General features: G+C 39.5%; 2 protein-coding genes across 2 annotated transcripts; both read left to right on the top strand.

Annotated features, from left to right (window-relative positions):
- Positions 1–6473: 6473 nt before the first annotated feature.
- LOC104415346 (germin-like protein subfamily 1 member 7) lies at positions 6474–7444 on the top strand. Its single transcript, XM_010026623.3, has 2 exons — positions 6474–6655; positions 6743–7444. Exons 1-2 carry the CDS (start codon positions 6538–6540, stop codon positions 7294–7296), a joined length of 672 nt encoding a protein of 223 aa, XP_010024925.2. The 5' UTR covers positions 6474–6537; the 3' UTR covers positions 7297–7444.
- A 5938-nt stretch (positions 7445–13382) lies between these two features.
- Positions 13383–14335, top strand: LOC104415345 (germin-like protein subfamily 1 member 7). Its single transcript, XM_010026622.3, is given in 3 exon segments — positions 13383–13564; positions 13652–14062; positions 14065–14335. Coding segments are annotated over 3 exon segments (669 nt in total). The 5' UTR covers positions 13383–13446; the 3' UTR covers positions 14205–14335.
- The last annotated feature ends 340 nt before the right edge of the window (positions 14336–14675 follow it).

Raw genomic sequence — 14675 nt, 5'->3', positions numbered from 1 at the left:
CTCTATTCTATAAACACTCAAAGGAAGGTAAGCGTGCAATTCTAATTGTCTATGTTGATGATATAATACTGATTGGTGATGACAAAGTTGAGTTGGAAAGCTTGCGAGAGAAGCTGGCTGAGGAGTTTGAGGTTAAGGATTTGGGTGTCTTGAAGTATTTTCTTGGAATAAAATTTGCGAGATCTAAGAAGGGCATATTTGTGAACCAACGCAAATATGTTCTTGATCTAATTAAAGAGACAGGTCTATTAAGATATAAAGCGGCGGAGACACCCGTGGAACCAAATATGAAACTTGAACCTGCCAAGGCTAAAGAAATGATAGACCAAGAAAGGTATCAAAGGCTTGTCGGTCGACTTATTTACTTATCTTACACTTGACCTGACATATCGTTTGCCGTAAGTATGGTGAGCCAGTTCATGCACTCACCAGGGTCAAGGCATTTTGAAGTAGTATATAGAATTTTACGCTACTTGAAGGGAAGTCCTGGTAAGAGTCTAATGTTTGAGAAACATGGACATCTGGAAATTGAGGTGTTCACCGATGCAGATTGGGCTGGAAACAATATACATAAGAGATCTACTTTAGGCTACTGCATGTGTCACGCCCCAAACCTCGAGCGCACAAACATCCCTCGATGGTCAATAGAATTTGCGACGTCTCAAGACGCGTCGCCGACCCTTTCATTTTATGCACATGCGGAAGCGAACTAATAAACCCCAGATAACAATCAAACATGAGATAGAAAAGCAGGACAACCAATTTTCACAAAACACACTTTATATACAAAGGCCTGTTTCAAAAAGAAACTACCAGACAATCTACACCTCGAACCCTTTCACCTTGGGCTCAAGATTCTCCATCCTAGGGACTTGAAAAAGGGTTAACCATGACGGGGTGAAAATAAATCTTAGTGAGTCCACATCCTAAACCCCGATTAAGATGAAAATTAACCTAGAGGCTGCTTAAACATGCAACACATAGGACTTATCTCGCCTCAGTACCTCCCTGCACATTAGTACATATCATATATCATACGTAGATAGCAAACATAATCAATAACTGGAACACATCAATTCGTTCTCAAACAATTATGGGGGTCCCAATTATAAGGCTAAACCGTTATGACATGTTCTATTCTGTGCCACACAATTTTATCCCATAATCAGGCGCGACTATTTCATATTGATGGTTCATTTCATGCTTAATGTTTAAACTCAAGGCTTTAGGGATGGCTCCCACGAAATTACTTTATCGTGTAGCATTTAGCCCTTGAGCACATATAGTAATAGTATAAGGCTTTAGATGTGGCTCCCACGAAATTACGTTATTGTGTAGCACTTAATCCTTGACCATGAATAGCAATAGTACAAGGCTTTAGAGGTGGCTCTCACAAAGTTATGTTATCGTGTAGCACTTAGCTCTTGACCATGAATAGCAATAGTACAAGGCTCTAGAGGTGGCTCCCACGAAATTACGTTATCGTGTAGCACTTAGCCCTCGACTTCACTCTAGAGGTGGCTCCCATGTGACTTAAATCGCCATGTAGCACTTAGCCCTTGACTACAAGGCCCTTTTCTCGTTCACTACCTCGTGTAAATGCATCAGGGTACTTAGGTGACCGCATGCACATCCATACTCAGCCAAGGACATCGTGCTTTGCACTCAAATACTTTCATTCTTGGCCAATTTTCATCGCATTAAAAATACCTGATAAAATAATTGTGCATGGTCACACATTCAAATTGAACCATAAAACGTGATACTTTCCCATTTCAAAATCCCATGATTTTATATAGTACATAAAATATTTTTGGCGTCAAAACCCGACACCCGGTATTTTCTAACTAAATACCCAAAAATCATTTTTTGCAATAGTAGTCCAAACCGACAATCAAGTACTTAATTACATAATTTAGCAATCAATTTCACAAATGAATTCAACCATGATGATCAGCGTAAAATTTTACAAAATGACTATTTCGTCACAATTTACGCTAATTATAATTAATTAAATAAATCGCGAGTAATTAAATAAATTGCGTTTAATTAAACTGAATTACTTAATTAACCTAACCTGGTAGGCGCATCATCAACCAAGTTAACTCTTAGCTTCCATCATATAGCCAAACATCAAAAATACCTTTTTAAAAATTCACTTGGCAACCCTTTTTTTTGTTTAAACTTTCCGAAATAAATTCGTAGGGGGTCCCATATTTGAAATTAACCCACCAAACTTTGCATGCATCTTGTATAAAACCTCATTGTTTTATTGAGCACATAAAACTTGGTGTTCAAACTTGACACCATTTTTCTTTTCTAATCTCTTTTCCAACCACCCTCTTTTGAAAACCATTTAGAGTAACCCCATCTTTTTTTTTTTTTTTTCAAAGCTTTTGGAAATAAATTCATAGGTACTCACGTACTCAAAATTAATCAATCAAACTTTGCATGTACCTAGTTTAAAACTTCATTGTTTTATTGGGCAAATAAGTTTTGATGTCCGGACTTGACACCTAATTTATTTTCTATTTAATAGTCCATAAGGTCACCTTTTGCAATACTAGTAAACAACTAACATAGAACAACCATTCACATATCATCACGCATAAGTTTTAAGCATGCCAAAAGTCAACCACATTAACAAATATATCTTATCCAACAAACACGGCATTAAGAACAACTACAAAACCACTACTGCCCCTAACCGGTAGAAACCGGGCCACTCGCGCGTCTCCAAGTTTAAATCCAGAAACCTAACCAAAAAAATTCAGAAAATTCTCAAATTTGAATATATTATAAAGAACACTTAAAAAAATATTTTTTGTGAAGACATATTGACCCAAATCCATCTAGAATGAGAGTAATAAATCGCCCAAACTGTTACAAAAAACTGTGTCCGTGTCCAGAAATTCTGTCTTCCAAAATCAGTTTGGTTCGAGATCCAAAACTCATCCGTTTGATCTGAAATTTGAATATGTTAAATTAAAATATGTTATGAACAACTTTTGTGGAGAAATTATTTCAAAAATAAAATCCTAAGAGTTGATAAAAATCATTTGAACACCAAAAGGTCACTGTTTCCAGCACAATTCGAGATTCTGTTTTGCAAATGATGAAGCTGAAATCCATTCTTCTAAATGCATAAAATCTTGAGTAAAATATATGTAATAGCTGAAGATGTCTAGAAAATTTCTCAAGAAGGAAGTAACCTCAAAATCGTAGCACATTTCCATCCACGAAAATAGCAAACGATGAGGATTCAGTAAACTGATCCGGATTTAAGCTAATCTAACTTAACTAATACTAATCCTTCTCAGCACTAATCATTTTTAGCACTAATATAACCAAGATAATTAACAATAATCTAACCTCCTAAGCGCAATTAAAAATCTAATTAATGATTAGGGAGTTAACTCACTGGAATTTGACGGCGGTGGGCTCACGGTGGCGGGCTCACGGCGACGGCGATGCGAAGGCAGTGAAAAACCGAGATTACCATGTCTCCAACGGAGCTCAACCGGTGGCTGAAATCCACCCTACAAGCTCTCGGTCCAAGGAGCTTGGCTGGACGGTTCAGTTTGGGGCTGGGGGGGCCGTGGGTGGCTGTTGGTGCGACTGGTGGAAGCGGGTGCTGGGCTTGGACGTGTGGGCTGTTGGATGGTGAACGGTGGTGGCGTGAAGTGTGGAGAGCTGGGTGGCTGCAGGAGTGGGGTTGGACGGGGTTGTGGACTGCTGTGATGTTGTGGTTGAGCTGGTGGTGGGGGTGGTGACGTGAAGGGGTGGCTTGGACGGTTGTGAGGAGATGGAATGATGAAGGGAAACGTGGACTGCAGAGTTGGTGTTGGCGCTGGGTGGTGGAATGTGGACGGTAGAGGTGAAGGGGAAAGATGAAGGGGGATGATGGGTTGGAGGTGTTGCGACTAAGAGCTGCTAGGGGGAAAGATGAAGCTGAGGGGAATGAAATAGAAGAAAGAAGTAAGAAGAAAAGAGGTGAATGGCAGAGGGGGGATGCACGCAAGAAGGAGAAAGGAAAGAGATGGGAGAGAGGAAAGAGAAAGCCAAGAAAGTCAAGGTAAATATCCAAATTCACTCAAGTGCCAAGCCCCAAAAGACTTCATGCTCATCTTCATCCTCCCAAAATACTTTCCTAAACTTAATTTCCCAAAATAAGTTTAATTGGGGTAGAAAAATCTAAATTGGTCTACCTATCCGAATTCCACTTATTTTCTGTTTTATCCGAAAACCGGTTTTTCCGCAAAATCCCGAACTCTTCGAAAATTCTCTGAAAGATGAGACGACATCCTATAAATGAATCGTGATGCGCTCGAATGTCCAATTCCCGAACTGAATTTAATTTCGTGATTAAAATCGACCGAATGCGATTTTAGTACAACCTAACCTATCGGGTAGCTTTTAGAGATTTTAGCGCATTCGACCTTTGGTCGATAATCTTTGATCCACGTTTGTGCATCTTTGACTCGTAGACGACCCTCAGTTGTTGTAAAAATCACAAGGTTTCAATTACGTATCCCAAGTGCACTATCGATAGAAAATTAGGTCAGTGTTGTTCGATGCGAGTTTCGCAATCATGTGGAATCACCCGCAATTCAATTACGTGTTTCCGTCGAATCGACTTATATCCGATCACTAATTGATTATAATGGTTTCGTATTGACCCTTGACAATTATTACGGTTGAGCGATCAATTTCCGATCGAATTCTCAAGTCTGCCGCGTTTATATCCCTTAATGGCTTCACTTAATAGGTTAGTTAACTCGTGAGTGGCCAACTTAGAGTAAAATGACCATAGGCGCATCGACAAAATACCAATTTCATATATTCAGGATATGATCAAAATTCAGGATGTCACAGCACGTTTGTTGGTGGTAATTTAGTCACTTGGAAGAGTAAAAAGCAGAGTGTGGCGGCAAGAAGCAGTGCTAAAGCTGAATTTTGGTCAGTAGCACATGGTGTATGCGAAGTTATGTGGATTAAAGGTATCTTGGATGAACTACGGATCCTAAGTTCCATACCAATGAAAGTGTATTGTGACAATAAGGCACCAATCGCAATTGCTCATAATCCCGTGTTACATGAATGGACAAAGCATGTGGAAGTTTTTTCTTTTTGGTAAAGGTAAGTAATATATTGATTTTGCAAGAGAGAATACAAGAGGGAGGCCTGGCACCAATAAAAACAGACATTCAAGAAGACAAAAATCTAAAACGAGTGTAAGGGTGCCATGGTTCCCAGAAAAAAAAGGAGCAACAACAACAAAAGGAAACAAAAGACAACAAAAACTAGAAAACCTCCATCAATAAAAAATAGAAGGATGGATGTTCCAGTTTCGTTGAAGTCTTCTATTCATGTGGAAGTTGATAAACACTTCATCAAAGAAAAACTTGATAGCGGACTGATTTGTATGTTGTATATTTCAAGTGATGAATAGGCTATTGACATTTTGACCAAGGGACTGCATAAAAGGCAATTTGTTCGTCTAGTGAGCAAGCTATATATGGAAGATATCTTCAAGCCAACTTGAGGGGGAGTGTTGGAATGTATTGGAAAATCTTCTATAATCTCTCCCCGATTATATGGAATATTACGTGATATTATGTGATTTGATTTGATTTTGTTAGCTGTAAATTAGCTACTGATAGAGATTAGAGGCTAATTAGGATCTTTACCTAAATAGGTTTCTTACCTAATTTAGGTCCTCTATACCTATATATATACACCATGTAATCACTCTATGTAATATAATAATACAGATTCTTTTCTACAAAATTACTTTCTCCTGATCCAAACACTAGTGGACCATCGCATATTCGAAGCTTCCTCAATTGAAAACTAGTAAGGAAATTTCTTAATTAAACCAAAGCATAACGATATTGAACAGGATCAAATGAATATCAAATGGCATGTTCGACCCAAAATCAAGAGTTTTTAAGGAAATTAAGCCCTCCTGTTTTGCCCTTTTGGGTTTCCCCCGGGACCAAATCGCCGAGCAAGCATATTTGGAAGTCCCTCACGCAACTGCCTCCGTGGTCGGCGGAGAGAAAGATGCCTATGGAAAGTGTTCTTTTGCGATCTAGACCAATCAATCTTTTTCAGATATAAGGCCTCGCACAGGAAATGCTCTTTACTAGGTAGCCTTCTTTGAGATATGCTAAAGAGTTGCAAAAGAAATGAAGAACAGGTACAAGGATGGAAACTTCATCAAAAACCATTTCCATATCAGGTGATGTCAATTCTTTAAGCAGGAGGAGACAAAGTCAAACAGATCACCGAGTCGTCGTAGTTGTTATAGAGTAATTCATCCTCGGACTTGTGAAGGGGAAAACAGATAACACCTCTGAAGACTTGATCATCTGCAGGGAAACTTGCTGAATAAACTATAGACTGGGTCAAATATTTCCATCTATAAAGAGAGATCGTGATGCCATGCAACTCCTCACTCCTCCCTCAAGCAATACTAGCCTGTGCAAGGATTAGAACTTGAGGAGATCAAGGCCCTAACCGTCCACAACCACAATGAAGTTTCTTCCTATCAGCTTTCTCGTCTTGGCTTTGGCGACTGCCACTGCTTTTGCTTATGACCCGAGTCCTCTTCAGGACATATGCGTGGCCACTAATGATCTGAGCTCTGGAGGTTGGTCCTCCATTCTTCCATCACCCGTGTCTTTGGCTTCTGCCTTATGATGTCCAAACTTTAACGTGAATTCTTTTTCTTATGCAGTATTCGTGAATGGAAAGTTCTGCAAGGACCCGAACCAAGCCTCGGCTGATGATTTCCTCTTCACGGGGTTCAGGAATCCTGGAAACACTTCGAACCCGCTCGGATCAAAAGTCACAACAGCTTTTGTTGACCAATTTCCAGGGCTCAACACTCTGGGAATATCCATGGCTCGCCTCGACTTTGCTCCCGGCGGCCTAAATCCTCCCCACACTCACCCTCGTGGCACTGAGGTTCTAGTTGTGGTGGAGGGTACGCTATTGGTTGGTTTCGTCACATCCGACCAATTAAACAACACTCTCTTCACCAAAGTCCTGTACAAGGGGGACGTGTTTGTGTTCCCTATCGGTCTCATTCACTTCCAGTTGAATATCGGAAACACGTACGCGTTGGCCTTTGCCGGTCTTAGCAGCCAAAACCCTGGACTCATTACCATTGCTAATGCCGTCTTTGGAGCAAAGCCACCCATTTCTGCTGATGTTCTCACCAAGGCCTTCCAAGTGGACAAGAAGGTTGTTGACTATCTACAGGCACAATTTTGGTATGACAACAACTAAGAGAATCTATGACCAACATAAGTTGCCTGGAATAATTGAATTACAAAATTTACCTTGTTACCATAGGTGGTTGCTATACACACACAATTAATCTATGTATCTCACATATGACTGATTCAAATAAAACATTGTTACCTCTCTCTTTCTCTCTCTCTCTCTCTCTTCATGCATAATGACGATGACCGGATTCGTGCCTCAAACAAAGGGCTACAAATGTGAAACGAAAAGCATACCCTATCTAGAAGTGGAGAATAATATTAAACTGTGATAAACTCGGAGGTCGGAAGGATGTTATCTAAGTTTGAATAATGCTTATCAGATTAAGGAAACGTGTACTCTGAAAAGGCTACCATCATAAGAATGTACTGCCCTAATAAAGAGTCTGATTGGGTTAAGAGAGTGCTTGAAGAAAACATTAGTGTAATCATTTACAGACACCGCCCTCGGGAGGCCAAAGAGAGAAAAAAAGAAAAAGAAAAAAGAGTGTAATAATTTATAGACACCGTCCTCAGGAGGCCAAAGAAAAAAGAAGAAAAAGAAACAGCTTTAATTTACATCATTATCCTGGAAGAGGAAGTTACCGTACAGTATTTCATGAGTTCAAGTTTTTGATAAATTACGGCGGATGACATTTCTCATTTTATCTCCGGCGTACTAAATTCTGCGGATAACTTATCTTTTTTGTTAGTATACAGGAAATTGGGCTCTGATCTCGAGTTCAGAAGGGCAATTGCTTCAGGGAGGAGTGAGGTGTCTTGCATGGTAACATGCTGTCTATTTATAGATGACAGTGCTTGACTCAGCATATTCAACAAAAGTGCCTTGCAGTTTACCAAGTCCTTAATGGTTACTTCTTTCGCTTCTTCTCCTCAAGTCCAGGAACAACGTTCCCCAACAACCACGTTGACATGGCAGTTGGTCTGATTTCCTCTTCTCCAGCTTAAAGAATTCATATTCATCTGATACGAAAGTGGTAAACTCAAATTATTGCAAATATTTGATTACTTATTCTTCGCCATTTCAACTCTTCAGCATCAATGCAGTGGGGGCGTCATCAATCACGCACCATTTCTTCAAAAACTTACCTACCTGAAGAAAGATTGAATCGACAGGCTATGGCTTTGCACACCTATCTTCACCAGGTAAAATTTCAGGCTGATAATATACCCTGCTAATTTTTAATTAGGAGACTTCATTTGATTTAACATACCAGGCACCAAAGTTCATAACCATGTACGCCTAAATGAATAACCTTCCTTTAGAGGCCTTACTGGTCAAATGATGCTCGTGTATAACTTATTCATTTTTCCAGGAATGGTTTATGGGGAGGTTGGAGATAAGATACTTTTGTCGCCAGCTGCCTTTGCTTTGCAACCTAATGAACAGAAGGTTTTAGTTTCATGCACGGTACCTTAATCATCTAGAGCTTCAGGGCCCGTTACTTGAGGATGGACAGTACAAGTTATTTACTTTCTTGTACCGGTGAATCTTGCAAATTGCTGAATTCTCTTGGAATTCTGACGAAGAAATGGCAAATAAACAGGAACCGCTGCTGCGGTCAGCTCTGTCATGGCCTGGAGTCAGCAACACTTCTCAGTATAACATGGAAGATGCCTGTTTAGATGATGGCGACTTTATAACTTGTACCTCTGCTGCAAGCTTTCACATCCGAATCGTTGTTGAAACTGAAATTTTATGAGAAAATTTTCCTTCTCTGCTTATGAAGTATGGAAAGTTCTATGGCTTAAGCGCTCTCCATTCTCCACTGAACACCTGCTCCATATAAAATATGAGGGGGGACTCCAATTTGGTTATAGCGAGTCTCTGTCGCCCACTTATTTTGAATTTTCCATATCGAACTTTCCGCAAAAGAAGGAGAGGGAGTGTTTTAGAATAAGATATTTTATTGCTCAATGACCATTGAGATGAATTATTGTTTATATTAAAACTACATCAAATAAAAAGACAGTTAATGATCAGACCGGTCAACTTTAAGATACATAAAGAGTTGGATTGTAATTTTGATGTGGACATAGAGAACTAGTGAAATGGTTCCACGTCTGATAAATGTCGTGACAAAGAGCATTTAATATATTTAGTTGATCCTAGACTTGTTGGCTTAAGTTTTTGGTTAAAGGTAAGTCTGGCAGAATATGTTAATAAGTCTAATTAAGCTCTCTCAAGGTAATCTACTTGATGAGGCATGGCAACAACTGCTCTACTCAAGGATGAAGATTGGTTGACCCAGTACAGTGCCTCTGCGTGATAGGCAGCATAAAATTCGCATATGTTCAAATGTTATGCTTGTTTAGTTGTAAACACAAATGACGAATCATTCCACAACAACTTCAAGCACGTGTCCACTAATTTCCTGTTCCTCAGATTAAGAAATGAACACCAACCTTCATGAAGTGGTGCGACCACCTGTACTAGATCCATGGAGGCCAAGTCTTAAAAGGAATATCAAGTGAGAGGATCTGACCACGTTTGTTGTACATAATTGCTATCCAACACCGTTTCAAGCAACAATTTGTTTAAGAATTGACACAATATTGTATCTGTAAATGTTGTTGAAAGGGTCAATCTCCATGTCTTTGGAGCATTTGCTTTTACATTCATGAAAGAAATAGTCTCTGGTTGCTGATGTTGTTCTTTTTTAATTTAGAAAATTTGACCCACTCTGTTATTTGGAGGAAAATACAAAAGAACATTCAGAGCATATGCTTGCTTGCAATGCACTATTATATGCTGGGCTAAAACATATCTTATCCAGGACTAAAGCATTTCTTAAGATTGTTTCACACAGCTAGGCTTTGTTAAGAAGGTTATCTCATATTCTGTTGCATGGATTTCTGGATAGTCTCATATTTTATGGAATGGATGAGCCTGCTTGAGGATCAACCTGATTTTCAGTTTGGTTTTGTATGTCATTATTGAAATTTGAAAAGTTCTTCAAGCAAGGACTACCTTAGCAAGCATGTATTATCTAATGTACTAGAGAGGAAACTATGCTGTGAATAGATCAAGAAATCAGGCAGCACACTTGGACATGATTGTTTAATCCTGAGTTTAAACACAAGTCAAATAAAATATAGATACGGCATTTCAGATTAGATAGACACAACTGGATAGTCATTTGATCCTGTTCAACACCATTATCCTTTGATTAGTCAAGAAATTCGCTCACTAGTTTTTAGTTAAGGAAGCTTCAACTATGCCGTGGTCCATTGGCGTTTGGATCCTGAAAAAGTAGTTAAGATCAATAGTTTCAGTTATTGCATTGCACTTCACCTACCTCCGTACAATGTAAGTCACAACACCTGAGGCAGTCGTGCATACAAGTTTTTTTAAACTTTCCTGCATACAACTTCTCAGGCAGCCTGCTTATTGAAGTAAATTGGATCCAATGAAGCTTTTTGAAAGGGAAATATGTGCAAAAACCCCATTGCCTTGCCTGGTGTGCGTATTGCATTTATGATTCAATCATGTACTTCTGCTTTTGATTTTTTTTAGCATTGCACGGATGTAAAAGTGCAGCACAATCAGCAGCCAACCAATCTTGGTTCTGTTCGTTAGATCCAAAAAGAACATGTAGGGGGATGATGATTGAAAAAGAAAAACATGGAATAGAAGGAGGTCATTCTTGGACTTCTGCTAACGAGGACTTACTTGCAGGAAATTGCAGAAGAAGGGGCAGAGCTGTTAAAAGTGGTTACACGATGGTGACTTTCTACCGTAAGACTATGGTCACCTTGTCAAAAGTCTGGTGTCGACCTTCTTAAAAACACTGCATCCATCATTGGGTCCTCTGCTTTCAATCCTTCTCTGCAGAGTAACTAGTGTATGTACTGCATTTTTCGAGCGATTCCCACTCTTGATTCTCCACCTGGACCGATAAAAGTTTTAATGCAGATGCCCACAATCTGGTTTGTCGTTGTTCATTGTTTTTCCTTGTTTAACCAACCATCTAAATTAAGGTTCTTGAGGTGTAATTTGATGTAACCTGTCAATTTCCCCTCTCTGAGCTTCCATGCGACTGAAGCGAGGAAAAATAACACCGATGGAGGGCATAGTTGAGACTTATGACATCGAGTTATTATGAGAACTGAACTAAACTCCCCGCACCAAACGCAAATAATAAAGTCACTGTAAGGAGACATTCATTTTCACTCTGTCAATTCTTGAGTACTCCTTTGGTTCCTGGCTCAGGGTGAGGATTATTTTTGTTGAACTCACATAAGTTGATTGGATGGACATTTTCTGTTTTATCTGCCGGATCTTCTTGGTATGTCGTCTACAAATTTTCCTCTGAACCATGTGTTAGGATGCACATGTAAATGAGTTGTGTTAGAGAAATCCTACGTCGGAGAATTGATGTGGTGCAGAGAACTTCCCCTGCCGTTCATCACCATCACGATCCCATTTAATAGCATCCCAATCGTAACTTCAATCCCACAGTTCATCAGTGTGGTCATAACGCTGAGCTCATCGCGATTCTGGCTGAGGGCGTCATCGCGGTCATCCTCTTCGCATCAGCCAAAGCCACGAGTTGTCTCCCTGCCTATTCCCATACAAATCAGATTCCACTGCGTAGGGCGGACGATGGCTGTTCCGAACTACCAGAGTGAGCTCTCCGAACATTTGTCTGGGGGCATTACCGTAGCCACTTCTATGGTGGCCTAATTCTTTGAAAAATTGCTAATTTAGATTCAGTTCCAATTTTGTCTCAAACTTTTTTGTCTAAAAGAATCACCAATTTAAGTACAGTCTTAAATCTACCCCGAACTTTAACTATTGTCTAAAAAATATTACCAACTTCAACTATTGTCCCAAAATGATCCCCATTAGTCCTTAGTCCAAAGATCATCTTTAGTTGTCCCTAATTTCGCGAATCTTCCCATCAAAGAGCAGTTTCATTTTGGAATAATTTCCGCATCACCTTGCTGAAATGGATTTGTTACCAATGTCAAAATACTATGTCAAAAAACTAATGGTGATTTGAGATTAGATTGAAAGTTGGTGATTTTTTTAAACAAAAAAATTTCCCTAATTTTCCTAACTTTCTTATCAAATAATGGTTTCGTTTTGGAGATAATCACCTTGCTGATATGGATTTGTTATCGACATGGAAATATCACTTCAAGCAACTAATGATGATTTTTGGACGAGGGGTTAACAAGGGCAGATTTAAGGCTTGACTGAAAGTTTGTATTTTGTTAGACAAAAAAAAAGAAAAGGTTCAAGCTAGATTTAGGACTGGAGTTAAATTTGGTGATTCTTTTTAGATAAGAGAAAGTTCAAGGAAAAACTGGGATTAGACCTAAAATTGGAGATTTTTTTGGACAAAAAAATCAAAGCAAAATTGAGACTAAACCTAATGTTGGTTTATTATTATTATTATTATTATTATTATTATTATTATTATTATTATTATTTTTTATTATTATTATTATTATTATTATTATTATTTATTATTTATTTTTAAGATAAGAATAAGTTTGGGACACAATTGAAACTAGACCCAAAGCTGAACACAATCGAAACTATCCATTGTTCTTGATTTAAAATGATTTCCTACCTTCTTTGGCCCTTTTTGGATTTCCCCCTGGACCATATCACCGAGCAAGCATATTTAGAAGTCCCTCGCGCAACTGCCCTCCGTGGTCGGTGCAGATGAAGATGCCTATGGAAAGTGTTCTTTTGCAATCTAGACCAATCAATCTTTTTCAGATATTAGGCCTCGCACAGGAAATGCTCTTTACTAGGTAGCCTTCTTTGAGATATGCTAAAGAGTCGTAAAAGAAATGAAGAACAAGTACAAGGATGGAAACTTCATCAAAAACCATTTCCATATCAGGTGATGTCAATTCTTTAAGCAGGAGGAGACAAAGTCAAACAGATCACCGAGTCGTCGTAGTTGTTATAGAGTAATTCATCCTCGGACTTGTGAAGGGGAAAACAGATAACACCTCTGAAGACTTGATCATCTGCAGGGAAACTTGCTGAATAAACTATAGACTGGGTCAAATATTTCCATCTATAAAGAGAGATCGTGATGCCATGCAACTCCTCACTCCTCCCTCAAGCAATACTAGCCTGTGCAAGGATTAGAACTTGAGGAGATCAAGGCCCTAACCGTCCACAACCACAATGAAGTTTCTTCCTATCAGCTTTCTCGTCTTGGCTTTGGCGACTGCCACTGCTTTTGCTTATGACCCGAGTCCTCTTCAGGACATATGCGTGGCCACTAATGATCTGAACTCTGGAGGTTGGTCCCCCATTCTTCCATCATCCGTGTCTTTGGCTTCTGCCTAATGATGTCCAAACTTTAACGTGAATTCTTTTTCTTATGCAGTATTCGTGAATGGAAAGTTCTGCAAGGACCCGAACCAAGCCTCGGCTGATGATTTCCTCTTCACGGGGTTCAGGAATCCTGGAAACACTTCGAACCCGCTCGGATCAAAAGTCACAACAGCTTTTGTTGACCAATTTCCAGGGCTCAACACTCTGGGAATATCCATGGCTCGCCTCGACTTTGCTCCCGGCGGCCTAAATCCTCCCCACACTCACCCTCGTGGCACTGAGATTCTAGTTGTGGTGGAGGGTACGCTACTTGTTGGCTTCGTCACATCCGACCAATTAAACAATACTCTCTTCACCAAAGTCCTGTACAAGGGGGATGTGTTTGTGTTCCCTATCGGTCTCATTCACTTCCAGTTGAATATCGGAAACACGTACGCGTTGGCCTTTGCCGGTCTTAGCAGCCAGAACCCGGACTCATTACCATTGCTAATGCCGTCTTTGGAGCAAAGCCACCCATTTCTGCTGATGTTCTCACCAAGGCCTTCCAAGTGGACAAGAAGGTTGTTGACTATCTGCAGGCGCAGTTTTGGTATGACAACAATTAAAAGAATCTATGACCAACATAAGTTTCCTGGAATAATTGAATTACAAAATTTACCTTGTTACCATAGGTGGTTGCTATACACACACAATTAATCTACGTATCTCATGTATGATTTATTCAAATAAAACATTGTTACCTCTCTCTCTCTCTCTCTCTCTCTTCATGCATAATGACAATGACCGGATTCGTGCCTCAACCAAAGGGCTACAAATGTGAAACGAAAAGCACACCCTATCCAGAAGTGGAGAATAATATTAAACTATGATAAACTCGGAGGTCGGAAGGATGTTATCTAAGTTTAAATAATGCTTATCAGATCAAGGAAACGTGTACTCTGAAAAGGCTACCATCATAAGAATGTACTACCCTAGTAAATAGTCTGATTGGGTTAAGAGAGTGCTTGAAGAAAATATTAGTGTAATCATTTACAGACACCGCCCTCAGGTTGCCAAAGAGAAGAAAAAAAGAAAAG

Source organism: Eucalyptus grandis, chromosome 8, assembly GCF_016545825.1.
Source record: "Eucalyptus grandis isolate ANBG69807.140 chromosome 8, ASM1654582v1, whole genome shotgun sequence".
NCBI lineage: Eukaryota > Viridiplantae > Streptophyta > Magnoliopsida > Myrtales > Myrtaceae > Eucalyptus > Eucalyptus grandis.
The sequence above is the reverse complement of the archived record's forward strand: the minus strand, read 5'-3'. Positions and strand labels throughout refer to the sequence as shown.